Source organism: Phoca vitulina, unplaced genomic scaffold (assembly GCF_004348235.1).
Source record: "Phoca vitulina isolate PV1807 unplaced genomic scaffold, GSC_HSeal_1.0 scaffold90, whole genome shotgun sequence".
Lineage (NCBI taxonomy): Eukaryota > Metazoa > Chordata > Mammalia > Carnivora > Phocidae > Phoca > Phoca vitulina.
Window position 1 is genome coordinate 3,143,752 of NW_022589793.1, and position 17,148 is coordinate 3,160,899.

Here is a 17,148-nt window from a genome sequence, read left to right on the forward strand (position 1 = left end):
CTGTTCCTTCTTTTTGGGGCCCTTGAAGTTTGAGTGAGGTACCTTGAGGCAGCCCTGTTCCTTGTTATGTCAGAGACAGTGGACAACGGGGCAGGCATGGCAAAGCAGGGCTGGTGTCCGTTTAGCTTCTGAACACAGTAATTTTAATGAATTATCAGATGTGTCAGAAGTGACAGTTTTGTGTGAAATTTTTTCCCCACTCAAAAATACTTAAAAGTTAACTATGTTTAACTGAAAGAGCAGCCTAACCTCCAGGAGTTAAATTTATTACTGATTTGTCAAAATGGTTATATTCAGCTTTTCTTCCAGAAAACTTAATTCATTTTTTTATCATTTAAAATAAGAATTTTTGAAGCCATTTTAAACTTATGCAAAACTCAGTAGATCCATCAAATGTTAAAGGTGACAGTTACAGAAAATTCTTTTAAAAACTAATGAGAAAAGTACAGTACCATTTTTTTTTTATTATTTACTGTCATACAATGATGTCTTCTCTGCTTTGTATCTAAAGAAACATTTCAAACTTTTTTATTAATAAACATTGTATCAGGGACAATGGGGCACATCTGTGGGAAAAGCATGCTTTCTTTGCATATCTTTTCCTATGCAGTTCACCTAAGTGACAAATTCCTTATTTAATAAAAGTGTATATGTCTTATGTAATAGTAAAATATGAACATTTTATCATTAACAATCCATTTCTTTCAGTTTCATATTTACATTGTTTTTTGTTTGTTTGTTTTTATTTTAGGCCACTGAACAAAAAATCAAAGGTACGTTGTTTAAAGCTACTTTTATCCTTTTTTTTTTTTTTTTCATTAAAGCAAGGTTGTTGATATGCATTTTATTCACCTCCAGGATTGGGAGAGCGAAAAGCATGAAAGAACAGAGGGGTGGGGACAGACTTCTTCAGTGACATCACCTTGGAGTCATCCCTTGGGGTTAATGGTTTACTATATTACCACTTTTAAAACATACCTACCTTACGGCTATCTCCTAGGATGGGCACCACTTCCTGATGTACTCCCTTGATTTGAGTCTTTGAGCACATGTACCTTCCCTTCAGTCTTCCATGTAAAAAAGTCTTCTTGTCTGGGGTTATCTCTGGGACTCTCACCTCATCCCTTGCTTTATTCTTTGGTCTCTGTATTCAGTTGTCCCCCACTCCTTCCTGGAGGCAGACTGTGATACCCACTCTATATTTAATTACTGAGAATAGTATATTGCTAACCTGATGGTCATTTTGCCAGGCTGAACAGCTCCCAGTACACATCAAGCAGGAGCCTTCCGGCTGCTAAGGAAACAGGAACATCATTCCTCTCAGATTCTGAATCAGGAATTCTTCACCCTCCCAGGAGTTCACTGCCTGGTAATGAAAGGTGTAGGGCTCTCAGATGCTGAACTTGTTAGGCTTGAAGATTCTGAATTTTTACGTGTAGCTGAATCAGAAGTATGATCTCTGCATTTGGTTGAGATATACAGCTCAGTACTGCCTATTTTTATTTGAGGTCAGCATTTGTTAAGGTAACCATTTGCTAGGTGCAAGTATGTGGGAGTGAACAAGAACAGTCTTAGCTTATATTTTACCAGAGAAAGTGGCAGTAGAAGGACACACCTAAACAGCATAGTATGTGATTTGCTTCAGGTAGAAATGCCATTGTTGTCCTGGAGCACAGAGGAGTAATGAGTAGCTTATTTGACACAGGGGGTTAAGGAAAATCTCCTTGAGGTTATGAATCGTAAAAGATGAAACAGCCAATCCAAGAAAGGATGAAATGGCAGAGGGATCAATCAGCGTGATTGAAGGTACAAAGACAAGAAATAATTTGGTGATATTTTCAGTAGGTATTCCTAGAGCATTAAATATCCAGCAATAAGTGGATAGGGTAGAAGGGTTTTTCTGAAGAGATAGGTAGGGGTTAGGTCAGAGAAGGCCTTATATGCTCTGTGTACTAAGGAACTTGGACTTCTGTTTTATAGACAGGAGCCACTGAAGAGTTTAAGCAGAAGAGTGACATGGTTTGTTTTTTTGTTCTTTCTTAAATGCTGTCAGTCACTGTGCATGGAAAGTGTTGGCTGAAAGATGGAGCGAAGAGAAGAAACGCACTCTCTGGGCAGAGGAAGCGGGTGGACAAGAAGAGGGAATATTCAGAGAATAAGTGTGGGGGTTTTGGGGGGAAGGGACAGAATATAGGCCTGGAGGTAGGGGGAAATCGTAGGGCTTCATGCTGGTTAGAGGGGAGCCAGCCTGAGTGATACATGGAATTGGTGAATCACTATATTATACACCTGAAACTCATGTAACACTGTGTGTTAACTATACTGGAATCAAATTAAGTAAACTATCAATTTGAGTCTTAAAAAAAAGAGTGGAGAGCCAGCAAAGGTCACAGTCATAAGCTATGCTTTAGGAGAGTTTCTTTATCAGTAATGTCTAGCATCCCCAACAGAGGCAGTATCAGAGAGGGAAGAGGGGGAGTAGAGAGGGTAAAGATGATTTGAACTGAGGTGTTGGTAGCAGGGGTAGGAGATGGAGGGAAGATGTGTGAGGTCTAGAATTCACAGGATTGCAACTGGTGAGATCAGAGGGGGGAATTGAAGGTGACATTGTGGCTTTGAATCTGGACGTGTAAGAAAGTTACAGGGGTGTGGAATGATGTAGGGGGGAACATTGCCAAATTAATTTAGTAGGAACATGACCAAATCCAACTTCTTCAAGCTCCACTTTCTGCATACCACTCCCCTCTATAGGGATGTTAAGTTGTCCCTTTGCTCTGCTCTGCTTCAAGACCAAACTCCTGCTTGGCTTTCAAGGTCTTCTTTAATCTGACCTCTCATGATCTAACCAGCCTGTTGCCCCTCACTCCTTTATACTTTTCAGAGCATTCTCATCTCTTTCATGTTCTTTCCTGTTTATTTTTCTTTTTGATCCAGCTCCTCAGCCAAGGAGGCCTTTCAGTGTTTCCAGACCTCACAGAGCTCATCTTCTAATGGATTGCTCCAATGGCCATTGATTCTCCCTTCCTGATTTCTCAGGATGTTATGATGAATCTTAAATTTGCGCCACTTGATTATAGTCCATCTTAGAGTCTTGACTGGCCCATGGGTATTTGTTTCTCCGGCATGATCTTTGAATGCCTACTGTTCATATCGTTTCCAAATGTAAAATCATCCTTTTACATCCATACATAAAATATAAATATATTTGAATCTTCTTCATTTTAGACTTTCCACAGTTCTGAGTATGTTAGGCTAAGTGTATGAAAGTCGCTTCAAAATGTATTATGTTGTTTTGCCAGCTATTTTACTCCATCCTTCTTTTGATGACAGCTCCGTGATTGGTCACATTATTCTGATTTATGAAAATGTATTATTTATTTTTTGTGCCGTGTATAATATCTATATGGTATTTGTGATTTGGGGTTCATGGTGATTAGAGATTACAAACTGGAGACTTGTGGGACAGGTTTGGCACACACAGTTGTTACTGTTTACTAAATGTCTGGTTTCAGAATAATTTATGACTTACAGAAAAGTTGAAAAGGTAGTAGAGAGTTTTCCCACATACACCTCACTCCATTTTCCCATGATTGACATCTTGCATTTCTCTGGCACCTTTGTCAAAACTAAGAAACTGATACTGGTATTAATGGAACTCCAGACTTTATTGAGATTTCCCTCTGTCTCCCGTTAACTTATTTTTAAAATCCAGCGCCAGGTACAAAAACGCATCTAGTTGTCTTGTCTCCTCAGTCTCCTCTGGTCTCCACACAGTGTTTTTGTTATCCTTTATGTTTCCGATTGCCAACATTTACAAATCAGGAGGATCTGCGTAATCGAGAATTGCAGTTTCTCTTGCAGTTTTTACGGTCTACATCATTTTTTGTCCTTCCATAGTAGAGTCTGTATCAGGCCCGGGTCTAATAACTTCTGGCTATCAAGTACTTGAAGGAAATGGGGCTGCTGTGACTGAGGAACTGAATTTTTAATTTTATTAGAGTCTTTGTGATTGTCAGGAGTGCTGATCTTAGTGTTCAGACTGAGCATGACTAGTTAGGCTGCAGCACCCTCTATGAATTCTGCCTTCATGAGCTGTTCTTCTAAGGCTCCTGCCATTTCTGGTTAAGTAACACTGATGTTGCTTCCACCCAGTGGTAAGACAATTTGTATAAAAGTGGGATTTTTGTAAAGTATCATAAATTAAATTATTGACCAGCTTTCTTACATGAAGACCAGTCAGTGTTTATTTCTTGGTGCAATGGATTCATTACTCATCTAATGAAAATGTGGACCAACATAATGCGAGACATAATGAAATTCTTGAAAGTTTTATTCTTACCTTGTACTTGAACTTTGAAAAACTGTAAGGAGCATGCATATTTGAATGTTTGAATATGTGAAATGTCTTTTAAAAATATGTATGAGTATCTCCTTGAAACAGCAGGGGAGTGAAATGCTGAAAAATTTATGGTGAGCTATAGGAATAGATGGAAACATTTTAAGATGCCCTGTGGCCAACATAATGTAAAGGCAGGGAAGGAGTTAATATTCCCTCTTCAGAATGCCTATGGGAACTTGATTAAGAAAAGCAATTTTTCAAAAACATAGCTCTGACACTGGCTTGTTTTGGAAGCATGCTCATTATACATTTCTTGCAAAAGAATAAGCACTGTTGATTTTTGACAGCTAACACCTCTCTCTCTCTCACCCACCCTCTCACACCCGCCCTCGTCCTCTGTCTCATGCTGGTGCTTTCTTCAGGTGATTTTATAAGCAAGTTAACATTCCAGATAATAACAAACTCCAGAGCTCTGAAGAGATGAGAGGAGGCTGGAATGGAAGCAGGAATGGAGAATAGTGGATAAAGATTTTTTTGTTTTCTGGTGATCCCATAGGGAAGCATAGTTTATTGCTGCTATCCTCTTTCTGGACTAATTAAAAACTCTTAATGAAAATTGAATCAACATGTAAAACACATTTTTGTTCCTTTCCACATTTGGAAGCCATTATTCTTGCTCAGTTCTTCTTTTTTTTTTTTTAATTCTTATTCAGGTCTAGCCTCACAATTTTTTTCAAAGATTTATTTATTTGAGAGAGAGAGAGAGAGAACGAGAACCAGTGGGAGGAGGGAGAGGGAGAGAGAATCCCAAGCAGACTCCGTGCTGAGCGCGGAGCCAAACACGGGGCTCGATCCCATGACCCTGAGATCATGATCTGAGCTGAAATCAAGAGTTGGACACCCAACTGACTGCGCCACCCAGGTGCCCCACATTTTTTTTTTTTTAAATCAAACATGATTTTATTGTTTAGCTCCATTGCTCCTGGGGAGTGATCAAAATATTCAAGAGCTATTAAGTCAGCGGCATGTCAAATCATATTGGAGACATCATGGTAACTAACTTTGAGCACCTACTATGTGTCAGGCACTGCTTTATATTTACTTCATTTAATCAAGGGGAATATTCTAAATATTTAATCACTAATAATGAATGGTTACCAGTGATTCAGAACACATACTGGAGCAGGGTCCTAAAAGCTTCATATGCTAAGAGTAATCTTTTAGCTATTGAATTTTGGGAAATGTTTGGGACTTAGGGGAGGGGCCAAGGCAGCAGGCTGGGAAGTCTGAGGCTTCATGAAGTAGGATATTTAAAAACTAATATGGGAGTAGGGCTTCATCAGTGTGTACTAGAACAATATAAATCTGCATTTAATCCCTTCAGCAGCCCTATGAAAGTGGATCGTATCATCACATTTAGAAGTCAAATTGAGGCTAAGAAAAGTGACTTGCATTTTGGTTATGCAGCCAGTGTGTCTGAGCCAGGATTTGATGACTAACTCTAGTGGGCTCTACTGCTGCTTTCTCTTTGAAAACAGTCCTGTATTTACACGGAAAACAAAGTAGGAAGGCTACGCCAGTGCTTTAATAATATTCAGGGAATGAACTAAAACAATGCATGTTTTAAAAATATTCCCAGAAAGATCTTTTAACAGGTTTTATGGTATTTCCCCGAGCACAAAGAAATAAATAAAAAGTTATATCACCAACATAATTTTGTGAATCAGGGAGCATCTGACAACTGCAATGTGTAAAGTGGTTGGCTTTTCAGGAATTATTAGAGAAAGCTCTGAAACTGTTTACTTCATCTTTGCTGATGAAAAAGCGTAACAGTTTTAAGGACCAAGCAAGAAGCTGATTTTCTAAAAGCTTCCTCCCTGTGTCAGACCTCTACACAGTGAAAACCAGTCCCTTTTTGGGACAAAACCTGACTTCTAATTAAGTTTGAAATGCCTTGCTCTGCCTCTTTTGGGGAGATGTAAAGAGACTTTGACAAAAAACCCACCAAAAAACCCACATCACCTCCATTTCATGCATTCTTCAGAAGGAGGGACGAAGTACCTTCTGAGGAGCTGGGCAACAGACAGGTCTCTGCTTTTCAGTATGCTTATTGACCGAGAAAGCTCATAAAGGCGGAGGACACAGTTTAACTGTGGCATTATGATTGAGATGACTGTTTGAGTCCAAGGAAGAAAGTGTTTAATTTGTTCCCTTCTCATTAATAAGTAAGCACTCTTTTCGTTTTCATCGTCACTGCCAATATCAGCTGTGTTGTGCAATCTCATGAGGTCATCTTGGGAAACAAAGATAAATGAAAAATAATTGTCTGTTAATCCATTCTTCCGAAGTAAGGATCCATAAAGTGTCATTGTTTTGTTTTGTTTTTTTTCGTTTAACATTTGTGAAATATTTATTGTGTGCCGACCCTGTTTCATGTACTGTTGTGGTCACTGTTATGCATGAACAAAACCAACTCCCAGGTCCTTGTCCCAGCTGTGCTTCCATTCTCATCTTTGTTTTAGTTTAGTAGAGGTAAATATATTTACCTGTGGTCTCAGTGTATTACTTCATAAGGCCTTAAGTCTCTCAGTCGCAGTCCTCTGATAATGAAATTCAGGAACTTCGGTGGCTTGGCAAAGAATTCCTGTGCTACACAGATCTTTCAGAGGAGAAACTGAGGCCTAAATAGCTGTGATTGAAGTGTGTTGCCTGACCTTGTTCACATAGTGGCTCACGTGGAAATTGGTATCTGTGGGACTGTTAGGGAAACAGAAGGGGCTGCCCCCAGCTGACGCTGGCAGGCACTCCTCCCCTCAGCACACCTATGACTGTTTCTGTCACACAGGGAAGTTCTGTTAGAATTGGGGCTTCCGTGCAGTGTTTTCCTCCATAATAGTAGAAACATGACTTCTATGTTATAGGCAGGTATTAAGTAATATTGGGCAGACCAGGTTCTGATTCCAAATATGGCATCAAAGTACGTTCACTTTATGAGAAATGGGGAAGGCAAATGTGTGCGGACCTCTTTGAAGGAGAAGCAGAGTTTCTTGCTGGTGAAGAATTTACTAATGGCAAATGTCTTTCTTCCTATGGAAGATGTCTTTGAGCTTTGTAACTCTGCACTAACAGGAGGGGGGGGAAATGGCCTTCTGCTTCCAAGGGAAATAGTAGAGGTTTAGGTATATCAAAGTCACCATTTTTCCTTTACTTATATTGAGAAAGGAAAGTGATTTGTGTAGATTTATATATAAATCTAAATTTATATACTCAATGAGGTAGTGAAGGATGCTAAGGACCCCTTTATGCTTGTAAGATAAGGGCCATTTTATTTCTAGCAGATGTAGGTGTGTTTGCTTATAAATACCAACAAATTAAATAACAATGAAAGATTTTGTAACTTCAGATGTTTGTGATGAGGCTGGGGTGGGGCTAAGACGGGGAAATAGGAGAAAAGCAGAGATCAGTGCAGTCAACAAAGCAAACTATTGTTGGAAAGTAGATTCAGGGACCAATGATCCCATAGTTGTTGGAGGCTTGTGGGAGTACCCTAAGTTGTGTCCTAAGCCCTGAGATTCTGCCTTGGCAACAGTCAGGTCTTCAGTTTCAAAGAAAACAAATCAGGGACGCCTGGGTGGCTCAGTCAGTTAAGCGTCTGCCTTCAGCTCCGGTTGTGATCCCGGAGCTCTGGCATTGAGCCCCATGTCCGGCTCCCTGCTCAGTAGGGAGTCTGCTTCTCTCTCTCCCTCTGCCCCTCCACCCCGCTCATGCTCTCTCTCTGGCTCGCTCGCTCTCAAATAAATAAAACCTTAAAAAAAATAAAAAACCTACGGAGGAACAAACACACCTTTAAAAAAACAAAACAAAACAACAGATCAGGAGTCTTCTGGTTTAAATTTTGGAGAAGTCAGGAGAGATTAGCAAGAATAGCTTTATCAGCTATAACCAGGTAAGAGAAAGCTCCAGACTAGGAAATAACACAGTATATGTCCTAATTTGCACTTTTATGTTCTTCAGTTCTAATAAGAGTAGTAGCTGTGCTTCAGAACGTGTACTGAGTGAGAGCGCTCTCTCGGCTATAGCCTCAGTGGAAATGCACTTGATAAAACCAGCTGCAAAGACAGCATTTGGCCTGAAGCAAAAAGTATTGAATCTTCTACTGAAGATGATAATCATGGAATTCTAGCATAAACACAGCATGGTGTTAAAAGTCCAGGCTTCTGAGTGAGATAGCATTGGATTTGAATATTGTCTTTATGATTCTTGTTTCTCTGACCTTGGGCAAGTTCCTTAACCTCCATGCCTCAGTTTGACTCTGTGGAAAGGAGATAATCCAGGCTACTTGATGTGGGAATGAAATAATATAGAACATAAATCACAGGACCGGAGGCTAGTAAATGCTGAGTATAGACATCTTATTATAGAAATTTTTGATTTGCAGCTTTCAAAGAGACTAAGCTATAATTAGTGACTTTCCTATTTTTGGATAGTTTGATTTTGCTCTTGTAAGTAAGGGGAAACTTAATTTATACTAGGAGGAACATTGGTTTGGGGGTCTAATTTGGTTTTAAATTTCAGCTCTGCCATTTACTAGATGTTTGATCATGGGCAGCCTTCTTCTAAGCCTTAATTGCCTCATCTGTAAAATGGAAATAATATTTCAAAATTACAGAATCATGAGGCTAGAGCGATATCAGATATAGTGCCTGGCATTTAGCTGATACTTAGTGAATTTTAATTCCCACCCAGTATTCTAGCAACCTTTCAGCCTCTTGACTGGGCATACCAGCAGTGTCCCTGGTCACTTCAGAGTTCCTCCTCACCCAGATGATGATTAGGTTTTTCCTCTCATTAAAGTAGAGCCCAACCCAGCATGGGTGAATCACAGTGCAGCGTCTCTGCCATAGTGCAAGGAATAGGTCTTGCAACACGAGAATGGGATATATCTTTATAAATTCGGCAGGCCCAAATTGGTACTTTATTGCTTTGATTTATATTTGTTTATTGGTAAAATGGAATATCATGTGTTTAATTACTTGTGCTTTTTTCATTTTATGAATTGCCCATTCTTGTTCTTAGCCCATTTACCTCCTGGACCTTAGAGCTTTTGTTACCAGTTTACATGAGGTCTTTGTATAATATGCTTATTAGCATTCTATCTCATATATTTGATGCAAATATTTCCAACATTATGGACTATATCATATGTTTGAAGTTGTTCTGAGGATGAGATACCAGGCAGAAATATCTAAATTTTGCTCGATAGTAGACCCTGCAAGGGGGTATATATGCAGAGGATGCAAATATATATTTCAGAAGAAGAAAAGCAAAATTAAATAACCTTTATACTTTTAGCTTAAACTCTGGCCCTAAACTCTAGTGACTCTGTGGAATGTTTCCTTGTGTTAGCTTTAGGGGCCTTACCCCAAAACAGTACCTCTTTTCCTTCTGTTAGGGAAAGTTGGGGTAGGCAGTGGGAGGGGAGAGAGAGTGAGTCCCTTTAACTTGTTTTAAAGGGCAAATATTTTTCCAGTTTGCCTTTTATTTTGGAATAAACGCACACACACACCCCCTTGCAAAAATAAACTATACTGCATAATTTTATTTGGTCAAACTTAACAATTTTTTATTAATTACTTGACTGACTTATGCTGAGAAAACCTACCGTTTACCCAGATTTAGAAAAAATTTTGCCTGTGTTTTCTAAAAGCTTTTAAAAATGCCAGCATTTTATAGCATTATTAACTGTTTGATTTATCTGAACTTTATTTCATTTTTTTAAGAGAGAGCATGCAAGTGGGGGCGGGGCGGAGAATCCTGAGCAGGCTCCATGGGCAGCTTGGAGCCTGACACGGGCTTGATCTCATGACCCTAAGATCATGACCTGAGCTTAATCAAAAGTCGGATGCTTAACCAACTGAGCCACCCAGGCGCCCCCTGAACTTTTTTTTCTAATTAAAAAAAAAAAAAAATCAACTGACCATCCTGTATTTCCTAAATAATTTGTTATCTTCAGTGATTTAGGACATTTCCTTTATTGCATAACTTTTGTGGTCCTTCTTGATTTTTTTTTTCCCCCCAAATTTCAGTGTTTTGGGGACTTTGGTTGTTGCTCCTGTTACTGACTTCTGGTTGAATTGTTAGGTTTTAATTTTTTTTTTTTTTTTTTTTTTTTGAGTCACAAATGGAAGTCAGAAGCTCTCTAGATGTAGCTGCAGTATCTGCCAGAACAGTTTTCCAAATTTACTTAGACACGAGAACCACGTGTGACCCTTGTTTTAAGAAATACAGATTCTGACTTAGTAAATCTGTGAGGCTAAAGAATCTTTTTTTTTTTTTTTAACAAGTATCCCATAGCAGTTTAATTAAACAAATTTAAGGATCACTTCTAGAATTGTAAGTTATGAAAGAGACTGCAGGGCAGTCTGACTTTTTTTCTTTTAAAGCATGTGCCTCTCTGCCTGAAAACTGTATCTTTTATCATCCCACTGTTCTGAATCTCATATATTTGGACAAGATGTGATGGATAGGTTAACTACAGATCTTGGAAATACCATGCTGTGAATATTGTGTGGATATCCTCCAGCTGTTAGAAAAGGTCCGTATTTTAGAACAGATTGCTCAGGCATTTTGCTGAAGAGTAGAGGATTGTATCGAGGCAAATCAGCTATGTTTCTCTTTGTGTTAGTAATTTGAGGTGGGAGATGTTTGAGTAGGAAGATCGAGTTCCCAGAGGGATTGGAGGTAGGTGCTTCCCTAAGACCCAGGAAAAGGTATGCTTCCCGTTTCTGGATGATTTGTGAAGTGAATTAAAATTAAATGAATTCAGTGTAATACTTATTTTAAATTCAGTATTTAATTTTGAATCGATTATAAGATATCTTGTTGCATGGTATTTTTCCTTACTTTAGGAACTTTTTAGCCAAAATGTTAAGATTTTTTTGTACCTGTGTAAAGTATAAATACGGTGTGTTATATTTCATATTAGTTTTTAAGTCGTATTTTTCAAGTTGTCACAATAGCCATTTAGTTCAACCTACTTGCTAAGGATTAGCAGAAGTTAATGGATTGACAAGCATTTAGGTGTTTTCCAGGCTGACTAGTGGCACTTAAAACTGCAGCCGTTTGTCCACAATGAAAATTCTAGCATTACCTCTGTGTGTATCAACTTAAAAGCCACACTTGCCCCCTCTGTGCCCTTCAGCATTCCAGAACGAACTGAAGTTAGTATAGAACAGGGAATGTGTATCATACAGGGGAATTATATTATAAATCATCCAGGATGCTTATTAATGAATAAGAAGAGGATTTTTATAGTAGTACAATGTTTGGCCAAGTTGTAAATAAATTTGATTTATAGGCTCAATTTTAATCGAACAGTTCACTCTTCGCATTGTTTAACCGGCTGGCTTCTTGTTTCCCCTCCTGTCCCTCTAAAAATACAAGGCGATGGAATTTGAGTTACTGGGCCTCAAATACAGGGGAAGCTGGTGAGCAGTAGCTCCGTAGCAGTGAAGTGACACTGTACCTTTCCTCCATTTTCTGTGGAAAGCTGTGGAGTTGGAAGGCAACAGAAGTTGGAAACCCCCTGTTTGGAATTTCTTGGTATAGAGAATTTTCTCATCTGCTTGAAGTTTTCATCAGGTGTGTGCTTTTTGAAGCTGTGTCCCGATGTGACATTGCTACTGCCGTTCATTAGGAAAGCTGGAGAACTGATTGCACCCGTGCTTGTTTGCGCTGACTCTGGTCCTGAGGCAGATTCTGTCAGGGGAAGACTAGTGAGAGCTGCAGGCAGCTAGAATGATTGGTTTGAGAGTTTAGGCTTAACAGGATGATTGATTACTTATTGGAAACATTAACTGTAGGGAAGAAAGACAAATCTTATATGTGGTGTTGCTTGATAATGCAGTTACAATTTAAATGTACTACTTGGTAGCATGTTAGCTTTTTTTCCAGAAGTTATTTTGTGGCTTTTAAAAGCATAAAATCATTCTCTGTGATGAAGATTTTAAAGAATGTTTACAGATGACTTTTATTTTTTAAAATACCCTTTCAGCAATGGTAAGGATTTTCCTAAGTATCAAGCATTTGGAGTTTAACCTAATTATTGACAGCTAGAAATGTTGCCTTTTATTTTCTGGAAACACTGGCTTGTTACTCAGTTGCTTTAGTACATTTTTATCTTGTTGATTACACCTACTCATATTTGTTTGAGAAGGTAGGAAATTTTCTCTTAATAAAAATAAGAAATTCTTAGGAAAATCCTGTACTTTTGCTTTTATGTGAGAATAAAACTAGGAGCTTTCATGGGTACTCCCCATTTGCCTTCAAAGAGCTTAACATGATGGTTTTGTTTTTCCTGTATAATGACACATTTTGAGATTAGAAATAGTTACTTTTGGTAAATTTAGTTTGCCTAAAGCAGTCTTAAAAAAACACTGTGTATTCCATAGATGTGTATTAAGTATTATTTTAAACTGGTAATTTCAACTATTTCAATTCTTTTAAGAATTCAAACACAAATCTGTATACGGTTTTTATTTTTTGGAGGGCAATTTAATGTTTCATTCTGTTAAAATGAAATCATGTCTTAAAATGACATTTTTGTCTACTATACTGTTACTTAAGCCAGTATTTCTAGAAGATTTACAATGTAGCCAATATGAAAACTCTTACACAAAGCTAAGTTATAGACTTTGGTGGAAAGATACAAAAAAAAAAAGGAAGGGCTTGAAGTATTAAGTGGTGGTAATTCAGGATGTTGATGGCTGCTTTATATTTAGACTGTTGTTTCTATTAAACTTGTAGATAGCCAGTAGGGAAGTTCACTCATTTACTATTTTCTGAAATAAATTTATATAAATGGCATTTTAAATGTTATTTTAAATCTTAAAAGAAGTAAATATTAATATAATTTTAATTATTAATAACAGTAAATAAATAAAATTTTTTTACAAATTGAGAACTTGGTATATTTAGGATTTGGGATATTAAATTGTCTCTTATCTAATCTTGGTTTTTTTTTACCTGAACGTAAGACAGTTGCTGTGGGGTTTCCCCCCCAATTAATAGACTGTTTTTTCGAACAGCTTCAGGTTTACAGAATGATAGAATGTTTATACAAAAGAAATATCAAATACATGAAAGTAGCAAAAGTTAATTTAATTGTAGTATTGGTTCTTTTATTGTTTTGCACAGTGGGAAGTCTTGATTTGGATCATGATTTAGGAAAATGTTGGTTTGAATTCTTTGCATGAGTAATTTCTCCATTCTAAAAACAATTTTTTTTTAATTGTTTATTTCTGGGCCTATTCAGATTTTGCCCGTCTGCTTTAAACTGTGCGAAAGACCAGTTGGGTCACAGTATGGCAAAAAATGTAACATAAAAAATTTGTAGTGCCTATGTGTGTTTTGTACTGACTGAATGAAATTCCTTTAAGATACTTTTCTGGTGTTATGGACAATATGATGTTATGGCTGATAAGGGTATCTTCCCAGATTAACAGTCATATTAACTTGTTCTCTGGATGCTGGCTTTGGTTGTTTTTGTTTTTGAGCAGAGATCTGTAACCACTGAGTTATCAGCAACATACTAACCAGCTACCATCATCTTCCTTACTCTTCCTGCTTCTCTTTATCATTCTCTCTCTTCTTTACTGGTTCTTAATTATTCCACCTCTTAAATGTTCACGTGCAATGTCATTCGGTATTGTTCTGTGGGTTCACTCATCTCATATGCTGGTAGTTCTTCAGTTGTTCATTCAGCTAGCAGTTCTTGGCCGTTTGCTGTATTTGGTGCTGGGAATGCCAGTGATAAAGGGAAGGAAAAGCCAGCACTTAAAGTAAGCACGTGCAGTGAAAGGGATACATTAAGAAGAGTTTTATGGGAATAGAGGAGGGGAAATTGCTTGTCATAAAATGCTTTTAAGATTAGCAGAACGTAGGGTGGGCGTGGGTGGCGATTAGTTGTGTCCTAGGAAAGGTGGACACAGATTTCCAAGAAATGCATCAAGTCATTTTAGACACAAAGAACATCATGAAAAAGAATGGTACCTTTTGGAGTGTTGCACACACTTGGTGTGAGAGAGAAGGAAACGTGTGTGGACGTAACAGGATATGAATCTGGCCAGGCCAAGGACTTTAGATGATTTCTGAAGTTACTTTAGTGATATAGATAACTTGGGCAGAGAGAAGAGAGATGTGGGGGAGAGGGTGAAGACTGGGGGGGGGGGGTGTCAAGATGTAAGCCAAGGAAGACCAATCAGGAGGTTTTTGCAAGAGTAAATTGATGGAGGGCCAAAATCACAGCAGGGACATTATAGATGATAAGGATGCATTTGAATTCTATCAAGGAGATAATCTACTGGGGATAGGGAGAATTTGAGGAAGAAATCCCTGCTTGAGTAAATAGTGAGAGCATTTTCTAAAATAAATGACCCCTTCTCTCCTACCTCTAGCAGTCCTGACTTATCTTGCCTTTACTTCTCCTCTTCTGTCTGCTGTTGGGAACCCATCCTTTAGGTCTTGCCATTTCTTCTCATTCTACTCTCATGATTTTTTTCCACCTGTATGATGAATCCTAAATTTATATTTTTAGTTCATACTTTTACTGAGCTTTAGAACCATATATTCAGTTGCATTCTACACATGGCTATCCTATATCAGTGGTTTTCAGAGTTTTTCTGAAGATTCCAGAGAGGCTGCCTGAAACTGTCATGAGATCCACAAGGTCGAATTATTTTCATAATGATAGGAAGACTTTGTCTTATTCACTTTTTTTCTCATGAGTACATAGTGTTTTCTAGAGGTTCCGTAATGTGGATGTTACAACAAATTGGATGCAGAAGCAGGTGTGAGACTGTACCTGCTTTTCTGTTAAGCCACATATTAAAGAAATTCAGAAGAATGTAAAACAGTGTATGCTTTTCACTGGCTTTCTGTTTTGGAAAGTAGTTATTTCAGAAAATATATATTCATTCATGTAAGAGTTTATTTTTTAAATGAATTAATATTTTTTTTAATTTCCCTGTTTAAATATCAAATATGGTAAATATAATTGTAACCCATAGATGATTTTTGGTGTTTTCAATAACTTTTAAAAATGCAAAGGGGTCTTGAGACCAAAATGTTTGAGAGTTGCTGTCCTGGAGTAACAACAAACTAACACATTAAAAACTAAACTCATTCTCTCTCATGCATTTCCCAAACTCAGTTTTTGTCTTCTGTTTCATGTCTTGGTAAATGGTACCACTGACTACCCACCTTCCAGGCCAGAAACCTGAGGGTCATCCTTACTCCTCTTTTTTTAACCTGGGTGGTAATAGTGGTCACTCACATTTATTGAGGTGCCAGGTGCCAGGTACTATTCTCAGTTCTTTACATCCATTATCTTGTTAAAACCTCACAACAACCCTACATGGTAGAGGTATTCATACTTATCCCTGTTTTACAGATAAGAGAACAGAGGTACAGGGTGGTTAAGTACCTGGCCCACGGTTATACATCTAGTAAGATGCAGAGCCAGGATTTGAATCTAGTCAGTCTTTTGAACCTGCACTTCTTTGTTCTGGAACAGTTTATGTAGATTGATATGATATGTTTCTTGAGGATTTTATATGCACATTCCCTATAAAGTCATCTGGGCCTCGTGCTTTTTAGAGGTAAATCTTGGAGTTTTTCAGTGTCTTCTGTTATTATAGGATCTTCTCCTCTATAAGCTGATCTTGGTAAATTATATTTTATAGAGCAGACGCTGGGCAACTATAGCTTGCAAATTTGGCCCATTGCCTATTTTTGTATATCAGGTTTTGCTGGAACAGAGCCACATCCATTCATTTATGTGTTGTCTGTGGCTGGTTTTTGTGCTACAACAGCAGAGCTGAGTAGCTGCAAGAGAGACTGGATGGCCTGTAAAGCCTAAAATGCTTACTATCTGGCCCTTTACAGGAAAGATTTGCCAAGCCATGTTATGGAACATTGTTCCATTTAGCTGGTTTTCTGTTTTACAGGTATAGGTTATACACAGTATTTTCTTGTATTTCCAGAATCTCTACATTTGGAGTTACGTCTTTTTTTTTTTTTTTAATCCCTGGAACTATTTATATTTCTTCTTTTTTCTCCCCATTGTTTGGGATTACTAAAATTTTGTCAGACTTAATTTGTAATAGTGTTGGTGTTCCATCTTCTGCTGTGTTCTTCAACAGTTTAAATAGCATTAGACTTAGAGTTCCATGTTTCTTAAAAGTATGCTAGTAAAAAAAAAAAAAAAAGTATGGCAATATTGATCAAACTGTCTGATCCTGATGGGTGATTTCATCAATTCCTCCATTTCTTCTATGCTAATTAATCTTTATTTTCTTGCCTCTTGTGGGGCCAGTGTTAAATCCTTCCTCCATCTTTTCAAATTATTTATAGAGTTGAGCCTAAAGAAATATCTTAATTTTAAAAAATCATCTCATTTTTTTCCATTTTTGTTTTTTAAAAATTAGGTTAACTAGTTAATTTTTTTCATAAAGTCATGCCTTGGAGTTATTAGTTCACCTCTAAAGTCATTGATTGCTACTTTTATCTTCGCCAATTCCTTCTTCTGCTTCCTTTAGTCCATTTTTTAACTTGAGTAAGATGCTTTATATTCATTCTTGTTTGTTGAAAATAATTAAGACCAGGAGTTTTTCCCTTACTGCTGGTTTAGTCTTATCTTAAAACTTATTATTTGTGTTGCTTTCACTGGTATTTTCTTGATAAACCTGCAGTTCTGGTATTTCTTCTTCAGCTCAATACTTAAGGCATTTTTATTTGCTGGTTTTGTTGTT

At 37.7% G+C, this 17,148-nt stretch overlaps 1 protein-coding gene across 13 annotated transcripts in view; it reads left to right on the plus strand.

Moving 5' to 3' along the window:
• The window catches only part of TNRC6A (trinucleotide repeat containing adaptor 6A), a 196,662-nt gene that overhangs the window by 127,616 nt on the left and 51,898 nt on the right, over positions 1-17,148 (plus strand). For 12 of the 13 annotated variants that reach the window (XM_032396256.1, XM_032396257.1, XM_032396259.1 and 9 more), the window contains one exon: positions 752-773. The exons of the other annotated variant lie outside the window; for it this stretch is intronic. In XM_032396256.1, the coding sequence (XP_032252147.1) occupies positions 752-773 (22 nt within the window). The remainder of the gene's footprint in view (positions 1-751; positions 774-17,148) is intronic. 13 annotated transcript variants of the gene reach the window in all.